The sequence below is a fragment of the Rana temporaria genome, chromosome 1 (genome assembly GCF_905171775.1).
Source record: "Rana temporaria chromosome 1, aRanTem1.1, whole genome shotgun sequence".
Classification (NCBI taxonomy): domain Eukaryota; kingdom Metazoa; phylum Chordata; class Amphibia; order Anura; family Ranidae; genus Rana; species Rana temporaria.
Window position 1 is genome coordinate 580,378,019 of NC_053489.1, and position 21,638 is coordinate 580,399,656.

Below are 21,638 nucleotides of genomic sequence, written 5' to 3' on the forward strand. Positions count from 1 at the left end.
AGTGGACAGATCCCCTACAGAGAAAGCTGGAGTTAAGCGGCCCTAGGGAAATAAAACAAAGGATTTGATCACTATAGGCAACAACTCAATTTTTTTCCAATTTTTATAAATTGTCCCCTAGGTGTTAATACATTTATTACTGAAATGTCACCACTGACTCTGCATCATCATGCTGGACAGTACGATTTGTCATTGCAAAGTATCTGCATAAAGTCTGAGCTCTGCATTAGATTGTTGCCTGAAAGAAAAAATACAGGTTGGCAGCATAGAAAAATACAGGTTGGCAGCATATATGACTCCTCCCACTACATCATGGTGTGGTTGTGAAGGAGGCTGTTCATTATTTGTTCTGAGCACTTATTCTATAAAGGCAGCTGTCAGGAGAAAATAAGATTTGCGGTGGACTTTGGGTGCATGTCACTAATTGAATCTGGCACTGTATTCCTCAGAGAGCCCTTCCTTCGCCTTCTCCCTCACTAATGCAGACTTCTGCGGTTAATTCACTAAGTGAGTAGCCTTTATTAAATTGAGCCGACCAGGAAAACACATTCTTCTTTCCTCATTGTTGCAGTCCTTGAAGGTTAGCCAGAGGTTATAGTGATTACTATGAAGAAATCTATAAATAGCTGGAAATAAGGGATCATAACGTTACAAGTGATGAACACTGCAGCCTGCTTATATTTTTATGGACCTGTCATGTGACCAAATAACTCATGCATTAAATGCAGCATTCATATGTTTGGTGTTTTTTTTATTAGGGCTGCTTTATACTGCTTGTTCTTGTCATGAAAAAATAAAAATAAATGCTGCTGAACTTTATAATCAATGGACCTGCACTTACAGTTTTGTCTTGGTCCCCCTGAGAAGTCCCTCAAATACGTGTTTATCTTGCCAGTGAAGTCCACCTTAATGTAGCTTCCTGTGATGTGTGGGGATAATGATGAACTCTTCTTGAATTCAGAGTTCTATAGGCTTTTCCTGCTTGCACTATGGTGGGATGTGAAGATGTTGCAGAGGGCATGGCTATTAGGATTATCAATTGTCATTCTCAAGCCTGTAGCACATCAATCCGCACCTGGCCACACCCAGGCCTCTGCCCACTGATTTACCTTGAGGGGAAAAAGGTATTTGATCCCCTGCTGATTTTGTACGTTTGCCCACTGACAAGGAAATGATCAGTCTGTAATTTAAAGGGTCACTAAAGGAAATTTTTTTTTTTTGCTGAAATGACTGTTTACAGGGCATAGAGACATAATAGTTAACTGATTCCTTTTAAAAATGATTAAAAATAGATAAAAAAAACAATCATATAATGTGCCTGCAGTGTAGTTTCGTTTTTGCTGTTGTTTCCTGGTTCTCTGATGTACAGAGAGCCACTAGAGGGCAGTCAGCCAATAGAGAGCAGTCATACTTTGTCTAAAACTCCTCAGCACCAATCCAGTTTAGTTTTACTCACACCTACTTGATTAGTGACCACCGTGAGAAATCTCCCAGTACTGTGGTCATCAGGAAACAGGCAACCAGGAAGTGTCCAGAACAGAGAGGATTTACAGCAACATGAATGCAAAAACGAACAATGAGGACATGAAACCAGGACTGCAGCAAGGTAAAGGAAGCTATTTAGCTAAAAAAAAAAAATCCTTTAGTGACCCTTTAAATGGTAGGCTTATTTTTTTACTTTTTTTGAAATGCGGTTTTCTGGATTTTTTTGTTATTCTGTTTCTCACTGTTAAAATAATTATAATAAAATAATAGGCTGATCATTTCTTTGTCAGTGGACAAAATCGGCAGGGGATCAAATACTCTTTTCCTCACTGTATGTATTGGAAGCACTGCCTCTGTTGCTGAAACCCTCCCACTGTGAGCTGCAGTGTCTTAGAGGGAAAGCATGTGAGACCTAAACGGAGGATTTGGCTGGGTCAGGAAAGGTAAAAAAATATATCGTTTACTTTATGAGGCTTATGCATCACACAGTTCCTGGATTTGGCACTTGTTTAGACAGGAGCCTTTACTTGTACCTATTTTCAAAATTTCTAATAGATGCATTTAAGTTAGGGGATCACACTAAGATTTTCCCGCTTCGTGCCAAAGAAAATTGCTGTGTTGCAGTAATCATGCACATTTAATGGCAAAAATAACAGGATTTGAGCCAAGGATAGACATGTGGAGGACTTTGTAAAAGAGGCTGCATTCAGTCATTTTTTAAATAAAAAAAGACAAAAGTTTTTCTCAGTCACCAATCAACCATTTCAATCCTTGTAAGTTTAAATGTGAATTGTGATAGAGGAAGTTACAGGTCAGAAGCTCCTGGAAATAGAATCCTCTCTGCTTCCTGATCTCCTTACCCTGTATGTATAATGTTTGCATAATTCCTGCAGAGGGTAAGGCTCCTTTCACACGAATGTTCTTAATTGGTCTGCCTGTCCATTTTCCGGTGGAGCCAATCAGAACCTCCATTCTCCCCTTTGGAGCAGCGGGTGTAAACGGACATGTGTTCGTTTACACCCGCCTACATCCGATATGCTAAAAACAGACTAATGGGGATCCGTTCTCCTTCCGTTCATCAAATCGGATGGCAGTTGGGTGTAAACAGATGAGGGGAGCGGGCTGTGTCCACTCTGTATAAGTGTAGCAGACAAGGACCTGTCATCCGCCTGCTCAACGAGCATCAGCAGACTGACCCACTGCTTAGCAAGCGGATTGCAGCCTGAGTCTGCCCCATGCGAAAATTCAGATTAAGTGCCCATTCACACCAAGGTGTATATACGCCTGTAGCGCGACGCCGCAGCAGCCCCTGATACGCTGGAGGGGTGAGTTTACATTGTCGGCTATGGAGATGGTTCACATCTCCACGCCGTACGCCTGCCGCCTGAAAACAAGTCCCGGACCTTTTTTTCAGGCGGCTTTTGGCGTTCGGCCATAGCTGACAATGTTGTCACCCCTCCTGTGTATGTTACCGCGGCAAATCGCGGGACAAAACGCTGCAATTTGTCGCGCCAAAATACGCCGCGGTAACATACGTCTAGGTGTGAATGCAGCCTGAGGGAGTGAATTCGCCGAGTTTATTTTAGTTCATGTTGGCACGATAGCATTAGTAGCTCACTGTGTGCATTTACCTTTTGCCTAGAATTGCTTATTCGTTATTCTTTATCCATATCCTTTGTTGTATGTAGTCAGTTAAGACCGAGCTGTTAATTGTAATATGTCTTGTGTGTTTGATTACAGTGGCTGGAAAATTGCAAGAAAACATTCCGTTCTGGAGATGGCAGTCATGTTCCCAATACAGAAACCCAGGTAAGCTGACCTAGTTATATTCAAACTCAGCTAGTAGGAATTATTGTAAATTTGGATGTGCAGGGTGTGGACAGAATAAACTCCTTTCCCTGGAGGTATAAAAAGCATTAATTAGAATAATAGGTTTTGTTATATTTCTTCACACACGTAGCAATAACTAGGTCTAGGTGTATTGTGTATCCTGGACCCTCTATAGCCGGTGTGCATGATTAAAGAACCCTAAAACCTTTAGCCTTTGGTAGATAACAGATTGCCTGTAGGTGCACATACAAACAAACATGTCATACTTCCCTGCTCTGTGCAATGATTTTCCACTGAGCAGCCCAGATCCTCCTCTTTTCTGGTGCTCCTGGCCCCTCCCTCCTGCCAAGTGCCCCCGGAGCAAACCACTTGCTGTGGGGTCACCCAAGCAGGCTTGAACCTGAACCGCTGCTCTGCTTGTCCGTTCAAACACAGAGCCAAGGCTCGGCCCTACCCCCTCTCTTCTTATTGGCTCACTGGCTATGATTGACTGTTTGACTAGCTGTTTCAGCCAATGAGATCGAGTCCGCAGAGAGCCAAGGCTCTTGTGCACATCGCTGGATTTCATTTGGGGGCTACTGCACACAGAAGGTTTTTCATTTTCATGCATAGAATGCATGAAGGTAAAAAAAAAACCTTGAGCCTTTAGAAGCACTTTAATCTTGCTGATGTGTGCCATCTTCAAGAAGACATAGCAGAAGACTAACTGCAGAGAATGGTGCTGTCCTTCCTATACAGATAATACCCTTTGTGAAGATTTATTATGCTATTTGGTCCATTTTCTTGGCATTCTTAGAAAATAATGCCACACCCTCAAAAATTTGACTGGATTGATTGCAAAGATCCCATACTGTCCTTTCTCTTGCTGACATTACCAATCTAGACTGTTTATACATAATGGAGTAATCTGTCCCTTCCCACCGAATAAATGTTTAGAGTGAGTGAAATGCCTAAGCTGGGCAGATGTTCAGTTCTCTCACCCCATATCCAGAAAACATGGTAGGTTAATTGGCTCCTACTGAAATTAGGTTTAGTTTCTGTAATGCACCACGGAACATGATGTTGTAGAAATAAAGTGAATCTCAGAGGGGTTTGGTTACTGTGTTTATGATTTGAATTAGAATTTCACCATATAGGAGATTTATAACTATTGATTTTTTTTTTTTTTTTTCAATTTTCTTGGCTGAATGTAAACCCAGCCATTTCCATGCAAAAAGTAATTATTATTAATGGGTTGTATTATCCTTTGGGAAATAGCATCTTGGCAATCGGTTATGTTCAGCCACTGTGGGATGCCTTCAATAGTGTTTACAGGGCTTGTTAAGTAGTCTCTTAGAAAATAATTTGGTCTTGATTTTAGCACATGCCTCCTTTAGGCTCTTATTGCCGGTATAATACTACTCAGGCGATCTCGCTTTTAGAGAGAAGCTGTTAAGACATTACTGTCTGTTTGCCCGAAGTTCTCAGAGTATACAGTAACTAACTTTCCGTCTCTTTCTTTCTTTGTGTTTTTGTGACCTGCTCTCCTTCTTGCTTAGCAAATGGAAGTTCTAGCAGTAAGTGATGGTTCTCCATTTATCCAATACTTAACATGTCAGATCAGATCACCTGTCTTGTCCATTTGTTGAGCTAGCAACGTCTTGCCATTGTAAGATTACAGTGTGCGCTAGGTCTGCATAGTCTTTGTCCATATACTGTTGACTGCTCATTAAAATCTCCTTGCTCATATGTAGTTTCTGAGATTTGTCTTGCCATTCTGGTTATTATCATCATCTTGTTACAATAAATGTGTTAGGATATACTGAAAATGAAGAGAACCTCCATTTTATTAAAGGGCAGTATCCACAAAGTAGTATTCTGATAGCCTTTCTTCTTCTACCATAACACCTTTCTTACTTGTAAGGCTTGGATGCTGCCTACCAGTAGTACAAAAACAGAAAAGTAGAAAAACGGCCTAGTAAACAAAAAAACTTAATATTAAGCCAAAACTAAAATATGCATTTGCATGACCTAGATGTGCCCCGAATATGCAACTGAATATGAAAACCCAACCAACACAGCTGTTGGTGTATAACTAATATAATGCCCCAGAGCAGAACCTGTAGGAGAAAGGAAGGGAAATGCAGAAGGTAAAATAAGTATAAAACACGTCACCACAAAAACAAAATGGATAAGTTCAGAATTTAAGTAATGCGTAAAAAAATTGAATGACACAAACAAAAAGTATTGAACACGTAAAGAAAGGTAGGTGCAAAAAAGCCAGGAAAGCCAAGACACCAGCTGAAATTTATCAGTAATTAGAAAGCAATCATCCCCATGTCAGTTCAAATTAATATCAGCTAGTTCAGTCTCAACTGATGGCCTATAAAAAGGTGTCTCATTACCAAGGTGTCACACACGAAACCTCTCATGATGGGTAAAAGCAAAGGACTCTCTCAGGACTTTTTCAACGTTATTGTTGCAAAACATACTGATGACATTGGTTACAGAACTTCTGAATGTTCCAGTAAGCACTGTTGGGACCATAACCTGGAAGTGGAAAGAACATAATTTCACCATAAACCGGCCATGGCCAGGTTTTTCTCGCAAGATTTCTGACAGAGCAGTGAAAATAATTATTAAAACAGTTGTCCAAGAGCCAAGGACCACTTATGGAGAGCTTCAGAAAGAATAAGTACCATCACGGCCTGTATGCACCACGTGAGATTCCATTGCTGAAGAAAAAGCATGTTGAAGCTCGTTTAAAGTTTGCTGCACAACATTTAGACAAGCCTGTGACATACTGGGAGAATATAGTCTGGTCAGGTGAGACCAAAATTAAACTCTGAGGAAGGTAGTAATACACACCACGTTTGGAGGTCAAATGGCACATCACCCCAAAAAAAAACAACATACCAACAGTGAAGTTTGGAGGCGGAACATCATGGTGTGGGGCCGTTTTTCAGCATACGGTACTGGCAAACTTCATGTCTTTGAAGGAAGGATGAATGGAAAAATGTACCAAGACATTCTTGATAAAAATCTGCTGCCATCTATCAGAATGATGAAGATGAAATGAGAGTGGACATTTCAGCAAGACAATGATCCCAATGCCAAGGAAACTCTCAAATGGTTTCAAAGAAAGGAAAACTTCATAGAAGACGCCCACATAACCTTCAAGATTTAACGACTGGAAGAATGGGCCAAAGTCATACCTGAGCAATGTGACTAGTTTCTCCATACAGGAGGTGTCTTGAAGCCTTCATTACCAATAAAAGATTTTGTACGAAGTACTGTATTTATCGGCGTTTAACACGCACAGGCGTATAACACGCACCCTAACTTTAAAAGGGAAGTTTCCGTAAATAAAATATTCCACAGCCCCCTGCGTATAACACGCAGGCACAGTTTACCCTCTATTTTCAGGGTAAAAAGGTGAGTGTTATACTCCAATAAATACAGTAATAAATAGATTTTAGTTAACGTGTTTTAATATTCATTTTTCCCTGTGTCATTCCATTTTATTACACACAACTTAATTTGCAAACTTTTTTTGTTTGGGTTTCTTTGTATGTATGGATTGCAACCCATGCAATCCATACATACAAAGAAACCCAAACAAAAAAAGTTCGCAAATTAAGTTGTGTGTAATAAAATGGAATGACACAGGGAAAAATGAATATTAAAACACGTTAACTAAAATCTATTTATTACTGTATTTATTGGAGTATAACACTCACTTTTTTACCCTGAAAATAGAGGGTAAACTGTGCCTGCGTGTACCGACATGTGGTGAAAATGTAATGTCACCTTTAGAAATATATTTACCTAGAAAAATGGTAACGTGTTCAATACTTTATTTTACCCTCTGTATATAAACTATGGCTTCAACAGAATCCCTGGCAAATACATATCTCTAGTTTGTTTGGCAGATCATATATTTGCTATGCACATAGCTTTGTCTAGCAGTTCAAGGACACACACACAGCCTACTCACATTGGATGGTATGCAAGGGATGCCATGCTTCCTAAAAAAAAATGTGATTGAATGATTTCATATTGTAATTCTACTGTGTCTGACTGTTAGAAATATACACAGACTAAAAAATATTGTGTTTAAAACCTATCCTCAAGTCACACCAAAGGCACACAGATCGGTTGCCATACTAATTGGCTTCCTGTATGACTATCCTTAAAATATGAACATTTTGGGAAACACTGTTACAAATAGTAGGATTTTTTTTTTTTTCACAAGAAAACAAATAGTAGGATTTTTACACAATAGTTATTCATTTTCTCTAAATTTGCTGTTGGGTTTTGTTAAAGGAACTATTTAGATGCAATAGTGCTTATTGGAGTACCTCTTTAATCTGCAACATATTAATAAAAAAGTAAGTTCAAACAGCCATCATCAACACATGCTGCTGTCCTTTTCGGCTCTTTTTTTATGTTCATGCCACACTAGCAATCCTATTGCTGACGACAGCTTACCAGGAACAGAATTGGTAAACCCCAACTATGTCCTATGGTTTTGCTAGCTTGCTTCCAAAACTAGCAAGGTAACGCCCTGCTACTGCAACCTCACAGTCAATAGAAATCTCTCCTTTGTTGGCTGCACTGCACTATACTGCAGTATTTTGATTAAGTAAAATAACAGTTAAGCTTGTCTTTTGCACATTTTGTCCGCTTATAAAATTGTGAGCAGGATTTTTATTAGAGCAGTGCACCAAATAAAAGCATTACCGTATATACTGGAGTAGAGGCCGAGTTTTTCAGCAATTTTTTTTGTGCTGAAAATGCCCCCCTCGGCTTATACTCGAGTCACCTTTTTGTGCCTGATCTCCTGGACTTTTGGGACCTGGTACTGGCCGGCTGTAGGTCCCCTGGCACACATTTAGCCCCATTGTTCCTCTACAAGTGTGCAAAGTTTGTTGTCCGGGGGACATACGGCCGAGGAGCACCGATTTTTCAAAGCCAGGCACCCCTTCCATAGACTCCCATGTTAAACGGTAATTTCTCCGGTAAGTTTGGGGACCCGGTACCGGCCGGTCATGGGTCCCCTGGACCCCGGAACTTGACGCACATGTAGCCCCATTTCTCCTCTACAAGTGTACAAAGTATGTTGTCTGGGGGACCTACGGCTGGGGAGCACCGATTTTTCAAAGCCGGGCACCCCTTCCATAGACTCCCATGTTAAACATCAGTCTAGTCATGGACACAGTGAGGCATGCAGATGGACACCCTAGGCTTATACTTGAGTTAGTACGTTTTCCCAGTTATTTGTGGTAAAATTAGGTGCCTCGGCTTATATTTGGGTCGGCTTATACTCGAGTATATACGGTATATGCCCTTTAAAAATGTTGGTAGGCAAATTAGGCATAGAGTTATTGGCAAGTTGACGGTTGCATAATAAAGCTAATAAATTTTGTCTGGGCACCAAGGCTTTAATTAGCTGCTTATGAAATACCTTAAGTATTGGGGGAAAAGAAAACAAGGGTAATGCCTATATATTTTTTTATGACCCAGTCGCTGCAAAATAGCAGTATGCATGAGCCTTCAAGAAGCCCAGCAACTGGTTCAAGTATACAGAGAAACCTAGGAAAAGCCTCTAATAGTAGTAGTGGGTAGACAGTGATCTATATACTGAATTGGTTTCCCTTCTACTTGTGTAGTAAGTACAGTACTACATGCACATACTGCTAGAATCAGTATGATATAACTTAGGTCTAGTTCTCTCTTTTTGTTGGCTTGCTTATTAGTCTTCCTCATGAAATGAATCTAACCGGCTGCTGTTTTCTAAGTAGCACGTCTGATTCCCTTAGCAAGGCCATTTCCATGTGTTTTTTATTTTATTTAACACAGTTCTTGACCCTTTGTAATCATTAGATGCCTGCCCTTTTCTTCCTTGCATTAACCAGTAACAACATTTGATTATAGTCTATTATGTAGGACTAGTACACCAAAATCACGTCTTGCAATTCCTCCATGTTGTCTAGGAGCTTGAGATGTGCCGAAGGCTTTACAAACTGCACTTCCAACTGCTGCTGCTCTTCCAGGCCTACTGCAAGCTCATCAATCAAGTGGATACTATTAAGAAAGAGACAGAGGTATGGTGGCCAAAGGCCAAATAGCATGGAGATGTGTGCATTGGTTGGGAAATATAGATTGGTGGTTTCAAAAAGATTGTGGTCACTATTATATCAAGAAGTCCTTAAACAATGGTTATTTGTGCTGTCACCTTATTTGCTTAAAGCTTATTTGTCAGCCCCAAGGAGGCTGTCGTGGAGTTAAAACTATTTACTCATAGGTACACTGGGCCAGATTCACATACATTTGCGGCCGTGTAACATAACCCGTTTACGTTACACCGCCGCAAGTTTCCAGTTTTAGTGCCCGATCCACAAAGCACTTACCTGGAAACTTGCGGCAGTGTATCGTAAATACGTCCGGCGCAAGGCGGGCCAATTCAAATGGGCGTATTCCATGTAAATTAGGCGCGCTCCTGCGCCGGACCTACTGCACATGCTCCGTTTTTGCAATTCCCGTCGTGCTTTTCTCCGTATTCCCGGACGGCTTACGCAAACGACGTTCATTTTTAAATTTCGACGCGGGAACGACGGCCATACTTTATACAGCAATACGATTGCTGTGTAAAGTTAAGGCACCAAAAACGACGACTAACTTTGCGACGGGAAACTAGACTAGCGGCGACGTAGCGAACGCGAAAATCCGTCGTGGATCGCCGTAACTCTTAATTTGCATACCCGACGCTGGTTTACGACGCAAACTCCCCCCAGCGGCGGCCGCAGTACTGCATCCTAAGATCCGACAGTGTAAAACAATTACACCTGTCGGATCTTATGGATATCTATGCATAACTGATTCTATGAATCAGTCGCATAGATAGAAACAGAGATACAACCGCATATCGGGAGATACGCCATCGTATCTCTTTTGTGAATCTGGCCCACTGTGCTTACCTGACACACCGTCATCCTGGCTGCAGGAAGTTCAGTCTGTGAAAGACTTGATAGTCCATGATGAAAGGGAACAGTAGAAAAGGCAATTTTAATAGAGAATTGAGGGGTTAGAATAGCTGTCTGTTTTTTAGTGTTGTCTGTGTCAGAATAATTGATGCATGTATTTTTTGGCTGCGTTTGGTGGGCTTCTTTATTTCTCAGTGCTGTTGATATCCAGTTGCCTCTTTGCAGTCTCTTCCTGTCTACATCATGTGCTCCAGCAATGGGTGCATGGCATTTCTCATTGTAGGTTTTCTGATAACAACAGCAGACCATTCCTACGTAAGTGTGGGGGGGGGGGGCATGTACAGAGCATTATTACCCTATGGGGGGCATGTACAGAGCATTATTACCCTATGACAGGATGTGCCTGAACAAGACATGGCAGGATCGCCAGGAATTTTGTTCATGAAAGCTTTAGTTTTTTAAATATAAAAAATGGCTGTTGAAATGGCAGTTAAGTGTCAGTTTGTATGGCGGTTTACATCTACTTTTATACATTTCACAGGTCATAAACATGTCAGAGGAGCTGTGTCAGCTGGAGGCATTTCTGAAAGAAGCAGAAGCCAGCACTGACATCGGCATTGAGGATTGTGACTTCTCTGATTTTTACCAAGCGAGCGCCGAGGCTGCTGTCCACTCTCTCATTGAGGCCCTTAGAGGAAAGGAATTTGTGTCAGCCATTGCACAAGTCAAGGCATTCAGGTATGGTAAAAATTTGCTTCATTACTATTATATCTGACCAAGAGTGTGTGGCTTAATAGAAGGTCCTTCTGTGAAGTTCTTTTTCAGGGGCATTTGGATGTGTTTTGGATTTAAACGGTGTAATTGAAGTGAAAATACATTAGTAGCGATGATGGCAATTTGTGTTCTGCTCTTCCTGATTTACTCCTTGTCACCCTGACCAAGCTGGAGGTTGATGGTAGACGTCTTGTAAACCAGCACAAAAATGTAATGGATAGAAATCATAGATGTGATAGAGCAATAAATTATTGCGTATATTTATGAACCAAACCACTACGAAGGGATGAAATTGATAAGCATGGATCTAGTGTTATTTCTGTTGCGATTGCAATGGGTCATCTTTAGGTCCTCTCTGTGGAATTTTCTATACATAAGGCGAGTTTGAAGGCCTTTTTTGAAATTGGTTGACTAAAATCTTTCTTGTGATTAAATTTTTTTTTTTAAATGTGTAGTTGGCATGAATTCACAGTTAACATGGCAGCCACCAGTTTTATAACCACTTGGATGTCGTCATCATCATCCATGACAATTGCCGTTTTTATAGAGGCCAACATTATACATTTCAAAATGATTAATTTACTTATTTAGTCTTCAAACTACGGCCCTTCAGTGATTCAGGAACTACAATTCCCATCATGCTTAGTCATGTGAATGTCAGAGTTTTACAATGCCTCATGGGGCGTGTAGTTCTTCAACAGCTGGAGGATCCCATATGGGCTGCCATTCTACTGGTAGCTTGTCACATTTAAGTAGAACTCCAGCAAAAATGTTTGTCTTTATGGCGTAATAAGGCTCAGTTCACACTATGGGGCAGATCCATGTAGATCGGCGCTTCTCGCCGCCGGGCGCATCGTATCTAAGATACACGACGCCGCCGTAACTTATTTAATTTTTTTCAAATCCACAAAGAATGCGCGCCGTAAGTTACGGCGGCGTAGTGTAACTTTGGCGGCGTAATGGCGCGGCATTCAAATATCTGTGATGGGGGCGTGTTTTATGTAAATACGTTGTGACCCGACGTAAACAAAAACATTTTTTAACCGCGCATGCGCCGTCCGTGGGGGTATCCCACTGCGCATGCTCGAAATGAAACCGGAACAAGCCAATGTTTACGACGAGTGACGTGATTCTACGCAAATCCCTATTCGCGAACGACTTACGCAAACGACGTAAAAAATTCAAAATGCGAGGCGGGAACGGCGGCCATACTTAACATTGAGTATGCCTCATAATAGCAGGTTTAACTATACGCCGGAAAAAGCTGACTGCAAACGACGTAAAAAAAAATGCGCCGGACGTACGTTTGTGGATCGCCGTAACTAGCTAATTTGCATACTCGACGCGGAATTTGACGGAAACGCCACCTAGCGGCCGCCGAAAAATTTTACCTAAGATCCGACGGCGTACCAAGACGTACGCCTGTCGGATCCATCCGAGATGCCATCGTATCTTGTTTTGTAGATACAAAACAAAGATACGACGTGCAAAATTTGAAATTACGCGGCGTATCAAGAGATACACCGGCGTAATTCCTCTGTGGATCTGCTCCTATGTGTTTTGGTGCTTTTTGCAGAAATGCACCACAGTTCATTTAACATGGTTTGCTATGGGACGTGTTCACCCCTATGTTTTTTTCAGCCTCTGCGTTTCTTGAAAGGTTCATGGACTTTTTTAAACGCAAAACGGTGCTTTTTATTTGGTTCAATGGACAAGCTGCAGAAAAGCATGAAGTACGTTTTTGCAGTGTTTTGCATTTTTTTATCTGCCCAACAACATATTGCCCAAAAAAAAGTAAAATAAATGCAAAACGCAAATCGCGGTAAAAACGGATCAAAGGTATCTTCAAAAGATACCCAAATGGTAATACCGAAGATGCAGTTTTTTATTTAAAAAATATTTTAGCTGGAGTTACGATTTTGAGTACCAAGTCACTTTCTTTCCATATACACTGACATATTGATGTCTAGTTAAAATGTGTACTGAAAAAAAAACTGTTTTTGTTTTGAAGAGATGAAACACTGTGGTGTTTCTAGAGTGCTTGTTCCTGTGCCATCATAATTCTTTTTTTTTTCTATTGCTTTCTAGGACTATCTGGCCCAATGATATCTTTGGCAGCTCAGAAGACAATCCGATCCAAACTCTGCTGCATATATATTTCCGTCATCAAACTCTGGGCCAGACTGGCAGCTTTGCCATTGTTGGCTCCAAGCAGGACATGTCCAAAGCCAGTTCTAAACTGATGGAGCTAAATGTAGAAATCCGAATGTCACTACGTATGGTGCAGTCCTACCAACTCCTATCTAAAGCCAAGCCTGTCACCGGTATGGTGAGCACTGACATTTGAGCACCAGCTACTAAGAAAGCCTCGAAAATGAAAGCACTGGACGTCTAAAGATAATATGAAGCACCTTTTGATATTTACTGTATGTCTTTGAGTTTCATCCTTTTTCATGACTGTTCTGAACTCCAGCAAGTGGGACTTTCAGAATCCCCCTTCCCTATTCCCCCAAACCTAGCAGCGGAATGTGATGGATGCTCTCGTTCTGTAAAATGTATGTGACAGTAGAAGCTATTTTATCCCGTTCTGTTACATATAGAATGTACCATCCACAAGCAAAAGGGCTAACATGATGTATATAAATAAGCGGTGGCAATACGGAGACTGGATCCATGGGGAAAGACGGTGGACTTCTGGTCGCGGTCACTTGAGTCTGAAGCCTGCTAAATATGTACAGTGTCAAGACTGTCCCGTGTGACTTTGGCAGATGACTTATAAAGACTGTGGAAACCATTGAGCTCATTATTTATGTTTGATACGTTTGTCCTTTTATTTTCTCCTTTTGCTCTTTTGTTGTCCTGCCTAAGCAGATGGGTAACAGACGGGACCTTTTTGGTTGTGTTTTTGGTATGAATGTGTGTACATAGTCTCCACGCATGCCTCAAAGAGTTCTGCAACATTATTTTTGGATAAATTTTATTTTATTAGATCTAACAACCCATAGCTTGTAAATGGTAGTACATTTAATTATTTTAAACCGAGCTTTCCTCGATATTTCTAAAGAAAAACAAAAAAAAAAGACGAAAAAAAACAAAACTTAATTTTATTAGATGCTGCTCAGTTCTCTGACCAGTGCTTATGGTATAAATACTGATAACTAACCAAAAAGTAGCTGCCTGCAGAGACTTTAATAATGTATATTTAGATATATGCTGCCCAACAGCAGCTCTCACTAGATAACTTATTTTATTCTGTATATATTCTAGGATCTGGGGATAAAACCAGTATTTTTCTTGTATATGTGTGCAATGCACTGTTCTAGAATGACCAGTGTACATAGCTTCTGTTAACCCTTTCGGCAGTGGTGTTGAAAGGACACCTTCATTGGTGGACATGTTGATGTAGAATTTGTATTCTATGATATAGAACAGGGATGGTCAAATGACAAAAGTATTGACGATTCCTTATTTTGTTCTTTCCTTTTTTTTTTTAAATAACTTATTCATTATTGAGGGAATTGTTGAAGAATAAAACAAGAAAAGCTACCAAAAAAATACATACAACATTGGCAATACCAGTTCATTGTAAAAAGGAGGAAAAAAAAAAGCAGCACAAAAAATAAACCATTTCTGTATACACCACAAACATTATTATTTTTGTAAAATATATGAATGTAGTTGCAGGGTACTTGTGACGAAAAGGAAAATTCCGCATTTTATACGTTTTATCCACTGTGATTATAAAAGATAAGATTATATTTCTTTGCACAAAGATATGTAGCCTTTCATATAAAGGTCATATTTAGTGTTGCCTTTTGCTGGGGCCAGTGGACCCCCTCGAAAGCCTGAATTCTGCTGTTTAAATATGTGCTAACTGTAACACTCGGAACTGGTAGACTGGAGTAGAGAGGTCACCTTGGCTTGAAGAGGTTAAAGGTTAGACACAGAGCACTGTCAATGATGGCAAGACATGATCCTGTAAGCAAAATGTCCCCTTACAGAGCCACAGGAACCCAGGGGGACAACTGTCTCCTCTAAGTAAACGTCACATTGAGCAGTCACTGTATTTCCTCCCCCTGGAGAACATTGCACGGGGCATGTGGTATTGTAAATGGCATACTTAGTATAAATATTGCTTACTGGGGAGAGCTAGTTTTATTTCGCAGTGCAATACATTTTTACTTGCATCATCTTAACAGTTTTTCTTTTTGGTTAACAATAAAAAACATTGCATATGTTACATTGGTTTTCCTTTTCTGCCTAAACAGTTATGGTCAAAGTTGGCCTCATGCACCCCCACCTTTATTTTCCCCGATGTGTCCTTTCCACAGTTTTCTGCCTACACTTCAAGCTGGGGGTTTTATTGTTTTACAATCATTTCTGTGAACAAATCTGGGCTAGCTGTTATATATATTTATTAAAATACAGCCGTATGAGCAGAAATAAAACCTGCAGGGTAAGAGGAATTCAGTTAGTAAAGCTGAAATGCTCTTTACCTGTGTGATTTTTGTTTCAATATACATTGGGGTTTATTTACTGAAGACAAATCCTCTTTGCACTACAAGTGCACTTGGAAGTAAAGTCACTGTAGAGGGGGACATGCACGGAAAATAAAAACCAGCATTTTTGCTTGCACATGATTGGATGATAAAATCAGCAGAGCTTCCTCTCATTTCAGATCTACCCCTCAGAATTACAGTGAGTGCACTTGTAGTGCAAAGTAGATTTGCCTTTAGTAAATCAACCCCACTATCAGAACTTTTGGGGCCCTTTCAGTCTGTCGTGGATGTAAACCCTCCATACACCCAGTGAAGTGAACAACCTCAGATGATACAGAGATAAACCAAATCTCCCTACACAGGTTTTATATTCATATCTGCTGTCTTCACATTTTTTATACCGATTAGATCGTGTTAGATTTTCTCTTCCTGTTTAACACAGAGTGTGATGTCTGGGCATACAGCCAAGATAGCTAAAGTTGCTGATTGGTGAAAAGGCACACACCCCCCCCCCCTCAGAGGCAGAGACTCTTAGAGGTGTTTTGTAATAGGACCAGCTCCCTGCTTAAAAAAAATCAGCAACCTCCCCGGACAGAAGATTCAGGCTGCTTTTGTCAGGAGTTATCAGGCTGATAACAGAGGAAACGGTTCAGGAGAGAGCTATGGGACTTGGCTCATTGAAGAGAGATAACAACATACTGCAGATATGCGCCCAGCTCAAATTTCATGAATCAGGTTTACATCCACTTTAAGGTATCTAGTACATTTGAATGACCCGCCTAATACACCAAACAGGTGTGTACCATTTCTGGCAAATGTACATCTGTTGGCAAGGTGGGTTGGGATAACAACACATCACACCACACAAGTGCATTAGTATTATCCAACAATTTTGTTTGCACCTAGGGTCCTTTCACACAGATGTCTCCGATCTGTTTAGCAGGGTATCTGTGATGAACAGATCCCCTGCTGAATCTAAGAAGAATGGATGCCAACTGACCTTTTATATACCTGTACTGGATCTATGACCTCCGGATGAAAACGAACTTCCATTCATTTACAATAAACTATTTCCAATCTGTCATGTTTAAGCACATTTATTTTTTTGCGGACCTGGACAGACTCCATGTAAACTGAAACACAAATCCACCTGCCCATAGACTTGCATGGAGCTTCCTGTTCAGGTCCACCTGAAAAACTTGATATGACAATGAACTGATCCTATCAGCTGTGTGAAAGGACCCTAAACAAAACCTTTGTAACACAGTGCTGCTTCAGTTTAGTCGTTCCACATTTAGGGTCCTTTCACACGGGCTGTTCGATCCGGTCCGCCTGTCAGTTTTTAAGGTGGACCTGATCGGACCTTGCAGTCTCCTCTATGGAGTTGTGGATGTCATCGAACACATGTCCCCTGACATCTGCCGTTATTTGATCCAATCCTGCCTGCAAAAACCAGACTGATGGTGGTCCTATTTTCCATCCATCTGGTGGATCGGATCAGATGCATATGGACAGACAGTCTGCTTCTATGTGATCTCCCCATAGAGGAGCGCGGGACTATGTCCGTCTCCACTCTGCACAGTGGAGAGGACAGGACCTGTCATCTGCCTGCATAGCAGAGCAATCCCCTGCTAAGCAAGTGGAATCTGCTACACTAAGGCGTCCCTGTGAAAGGAGCCTTCGTAATGACTGAGCAGCTTGATTATCCTTTGTCCCTGCATACACACTGCTCTCATTAGGGAAACTCATTGCAGGTACTACTACATGTGTACCTTTGCTGGTTATATTCTTTTGTTCAGTGTGTAGTTCTCCTTTAGGTTGGGTTCACACTATTCGCAGAACATTTGAAAACATGTTATTTTCAATGGGTATGGTTCACATATGTGCGTGCGTGTTTTCTAGGCAGTGCAATGCGAATTGCAAGCACATTATCTTCAATGGACATGCATCTGATTTGCAGATGTGTTCCGTTCTGAACAGAAATGCTCTCCCCCTTCTACACCTCTCCCTGGTCAGCAGCTACAATGGAGAGGAACTGCTGAATGAATAATTTTCTTTTCACAAGGAAACCGGAGCTGCAATTCGCACCAGACTAGTGTGAATCCAGCCTCAAAGCGCACATCCAGAAAAACTTTTTGTTGGTTAGAGTGGCAACAGTATTGGAATGTAACTTTTTACTGCTATCTAGAGTGTTTCTCCTCGCAGCAGAGGCAAATCTGAAAAAGGGGCACAGACACCATTTTAACTACTATATTTATTGGCGTAGAACACTCACTTGTTTACCCTTAAAAAAAGAAGCTAAACTGTGCCTGCGTGTTATATGCAGGGGGCTGTGGAAAGTTTTTTTTCCTGAAACCTCCCTCTTAAAGTTAGGGTGCATGTTATACGCCGATAAATACGGTACTTAAGGACCAGGCCTCTTTTTGACACTTGTTTACAAGTTAAAATATATTTTTTTGCTAGAAAATTACTTAGAACCCCTAAACATTATTATATATTTTTGTTTTTCATTACATAGAACCCCCAAACATTTTTTTTCTAACACCCTACAGCAGTGGTTCTCAACCTGGGGGGTCAAATGATGATTTGTCAGGGGTCACGAAAAGAGAGGGAGGAACAAAGAAAAAAGGCAAAGAATGAATAAGTGAAAGAATTAAAAAAAAAAAAAAAAACGGCTTAAGAGAGGGAAAGAAAAAAAAGAATTAGGATAGAGAGAGGGAAAAGGGTAAGAAAGGACAACAAAGAAAGAATGGTACAAAGAGAGAGTAGTACATCCTAAAAATGTACCATAAGGGGTTTTAATACTGTAAAAGTGGAAGGCACTCAGGAAGCACTAAATGTCCATGGGTTAGGGGCGCAAATCACATATCTTGCCTTGGGTGCCTACGAAAATAAATTTTATTGTCAAGGGTCCCCACAACTTGGGAAAAGTTATCAAGGCCCTAGAAAGGTTGAGAACCACTGCCCTACAGGATAAAATGGCGGTCGTTGCAATACTTTCTTTCACCCTGTATTTGCGCAGTGGTCTTACAAGTGCACTTTTTTTTTTTTTAAAAATACTCTTGTATTCAAAAATAAAACAGTTAGCCCAGTTTTTTTTTATATTGTGAAAGATAATGTTCAACATGTCACGCTTCAAAAAGACCTCATATTTACACAAGAATACAATAAATAAAAGTCAGGGAGAGGCTTTTTGTGCGAAGAGGTTAAGCTCACACCTTCATGAAGACATAGAGATGGGCCGTAACGTCATGCTGCAGCACATATGCGTCACTTAATTGTTCCTCAAGGACAGACTGAGCTGTCACAGGCAACTTCTGACAAAGGGCAACCGGTGGGATGGGCTTCTGTTTAAGTCCTCCGTGCAGCCAATGACATAATAAGCACCTCTGATGTAACAGCCTACCTAAAGAGGTGGCAACAAAGGGTTAGTTTCTCACTACTCTACGAAAATAAAAATTTCCCCTCACTTTCTGGCCCATGAACCATTGGCACTAGGAGCCTCAGCACTAAACCGGTAATCATTCTTTTCCACTGAAAATGCATTTAAAGTTGATCTCATTCTTCAGTTAGGGTTGCATATACAGTACTTAGTGGTACCCACAGAAGATCTCACACTTACTTGGTAGCACAGCGTTGTGTAGTGGATAGCACTTTTGCCTAGCAGTAAAAAGGGTTGCTGGTTCAAATCCCAACCATGATACCACCTGCCTGGAGTTTGCATGTTCTGCCTGTGTGGGTTTCCTTCCACACTCCAAAGACATGCTGGTAGGTTAATTGGATCCTGTCTAAATTGTCCCTAGTATGTATGAATGTGAGATAAGAACCTTAGAGTGTAAGCTCCTTGAGGGTATGTACTGATGTATATGTAAAGTGCTGCGTAAATTGACGGCAGGAAGTGTTTATTAGTTACTTATATAGTAACTAATAAACACTTCCTTGAACTCTGACACATATTCCCTATAGGGCACCACTGTGTCACATTTCAAAGCCACTCTTACTACTTCTGCTTGTGTCGGAAGGATGTGTATGACTCCAATCCCCTCCAGCCCTCCTCTGCCATTCATCCCATGTGATCCAAGCAGTACACACCTCACGCAACCCTCCTACCCATGACAGTGTGCAAGGTTTTTTCTCCCCCATTGCAGCTGTCAAATTTGAAATTGGAGGGGCTGTGCGGGGCTCTTCCCCATACAGCCACTCAGAGATCTGTGAAGGAACTACAAGTCAGGTTGCATGCAGGCTCATCATTCCCAACAGAATGTGAAAATCAGCACTTGTAGTCTATAGGTGCTGATAGGAGTTTACAGAACATGACCTGTGATCCACTGATTGCAGATACAATACTTTGCAGGCTCCTGTGAAAATGTACAGTTTCCTGCAAAATTGTGTCTTTCACACTGCTCAGTTGTAAAAAAACAAACATGGGAGTGTTTTTTTTTTATGCAGTTTACAATTGTTTCAATGGGGAGGGTTTTTTTTTTTTTTACTGCACTAAAAATGCAGCAAGCAGGATTTTACAAAACACAGCAGACCTGCAGCTGATCAGTGTTAAGAGTTCCATAGGCTCTCATTGTCATGGATTTTTTTTTTTTTATTATAAAACAAAAATGGAAGAACCAGATCAGTGGACTGTTTTCATCAGACAAACCGATCTTGTGTGGGACCCATCGGTTTGTTTTCCATCAGTGAAAAAAATTAGAACAGGTTTTTATATTTTTCCTATGGATACAAAAACGATAGAAAAATCAGATCGTCTGTATGGAACGCCATCGGTCAAAAATCCACACATGCTCAGAAGCAAAGAACTTAATTTTTTTCAGCTCGTCGTAGTGTTTTACATCACCGCGTTTGGACACGATCGGATTTTTGACTGATGGTGTGTAGGCAAGACTGATGAAAGTCAGCTTCATCCGATATCGGATGAAAAAATCCATCGGATTTGATTCCATCAGATATCCAATCGTGTGTACGAGGCTTAAGAGTTCCATAGGCTCTCGTGGTCATGCATTTTTTTTATTATTATAAAACACAAAATGGAAGAAACCAGATCAGTGTGAAAGCAGCCTAAGAGATGGAGTGGCTGTGTGTGCTGTATAAAATTAGGTATCCTCCGCTACGTCTCTTCCCACACCTGTATCTTACTAGTCAGTGCAGCTTGGCAGGATGTAATGGCAGTCATGACCTCCGGGATACCAGGCTGAGTAGGAGAAGCTGTCTCCTCTGGGAGACCATGTTAGAGTAGCACGTGGCAAGAACGGCCACAGGACTAGATATGCTGTCCACGCCCAGAGGAAAGCAGAGTTTGTTACACCTCTGCAGCTGGCTCAAAGTCCTGAGAGACATGCAGAGCCTAAAAGCATTGGCCAGGAGTGTAAAAAAGTCATAAGGGGAAAAAAAAAAAAAAAACACACAGGATATGTCTCCAGTAGAGCTCAGAGGAACAAGTCCTCAGCCAGCCATCTTGGACACACCCCCTGCCTTTTCCACACCGGGAACAAAATAGACTGAGTGGTGCTAGCCTTTTACAGAGCTTTGTGTGAATAAATTCTAAGCTTCCTGTGATTGGGAGAGTTGGCATTAGTGAGGTCATCAGACCACCTCTCCAATGATGTATACTAGGCATTTTTGAGAGTATCAATACTCTTGAAAATGCCAATACCAGTGATGACAGCTTAGGAGCTGGACGCCGCCTCCTTTGCTCCTGCAGCTGGGAATCGGAGCAGTCGCAGGGTCACTTCCCGCTGGCGGCACTTTTGGGCCCCACATTCTGGTAGCACAGCTGTCCTCTTGGTGTCTGGCTTTTCTCTCCTGGCCTTTTCTCTATTGTACTATAATGAGCCTTCTCTTCCTCCAAGTGTGTTTAATAGATAATAAAATGGGCACTGCCTGTGTTCAGGATGTATATAATACAGGGGGTGGGAGGCCAAGCTCTGCCCAGTTACACCTGTACTGTGCCTTCCCTGTGTTGCATCCTTCACCAACTGTGACCTCTGCCCCCATGTCTCCCACGCCCATCAGCGATCACGGCTTTTTCCATCCCAACTGCCACCCCTCCCTCACTTACACCTCTACTTGCCTTAAC

At 41.2% G+C, this 21,638-nt stretch overlaps 1 protein-coding gene across 10 annotated transcripts in view; it reads left to right on the top strand.

Annotated features, from left to right (window-relative positions):
• The window catches only part of FRYL (FRY like transcription coactivator), a 505,173-nt gene extending 489,879 nt beyond the window's left edge, over nucleotides 1-15,294 (top strand). For 6 of the 10 annotated variants that reach the window (XM_040334951.1, XM_040334921.1, XM_040334929.1 and 3 more), the window contains 5 exons: nucleotides 3,226-3,294; nucleotides 4,854-4,871; nucleotides 9,291-9,401; nucleotides 10,822-11,018; nucleotides 13,143-15,294. In XM_040334951.1, coding sequence (XP_040190885.1) covers nucleotides 3,226-3,294; nucleotides 4,854-4,871; nucleotides 9,291-9,401; nucleotides 10,822-11,018; nucleotides 13,143-13,401 — 654 coding nt within the window. In that variant the 3' untranslated portion in view covers nucleotides 13,402-15,294. The remainder of the gene's footprint in view (nucleotides 1-3,225; nucleotides 3,295-4,853; nucleotides 4,872-9,290; nucleotides 9,402-10,821; nucleotides 11,019-13,142) is intronic. The other 4 variants (XM_040334924.1, XM_040334925.1, XM_040334956.1 and 1 more) reach the window with 1 other exon arrangement.
• The last annotated feature ends 6,344 nt before the right edge of the window (nucleotides 15,295-21,638 follow it).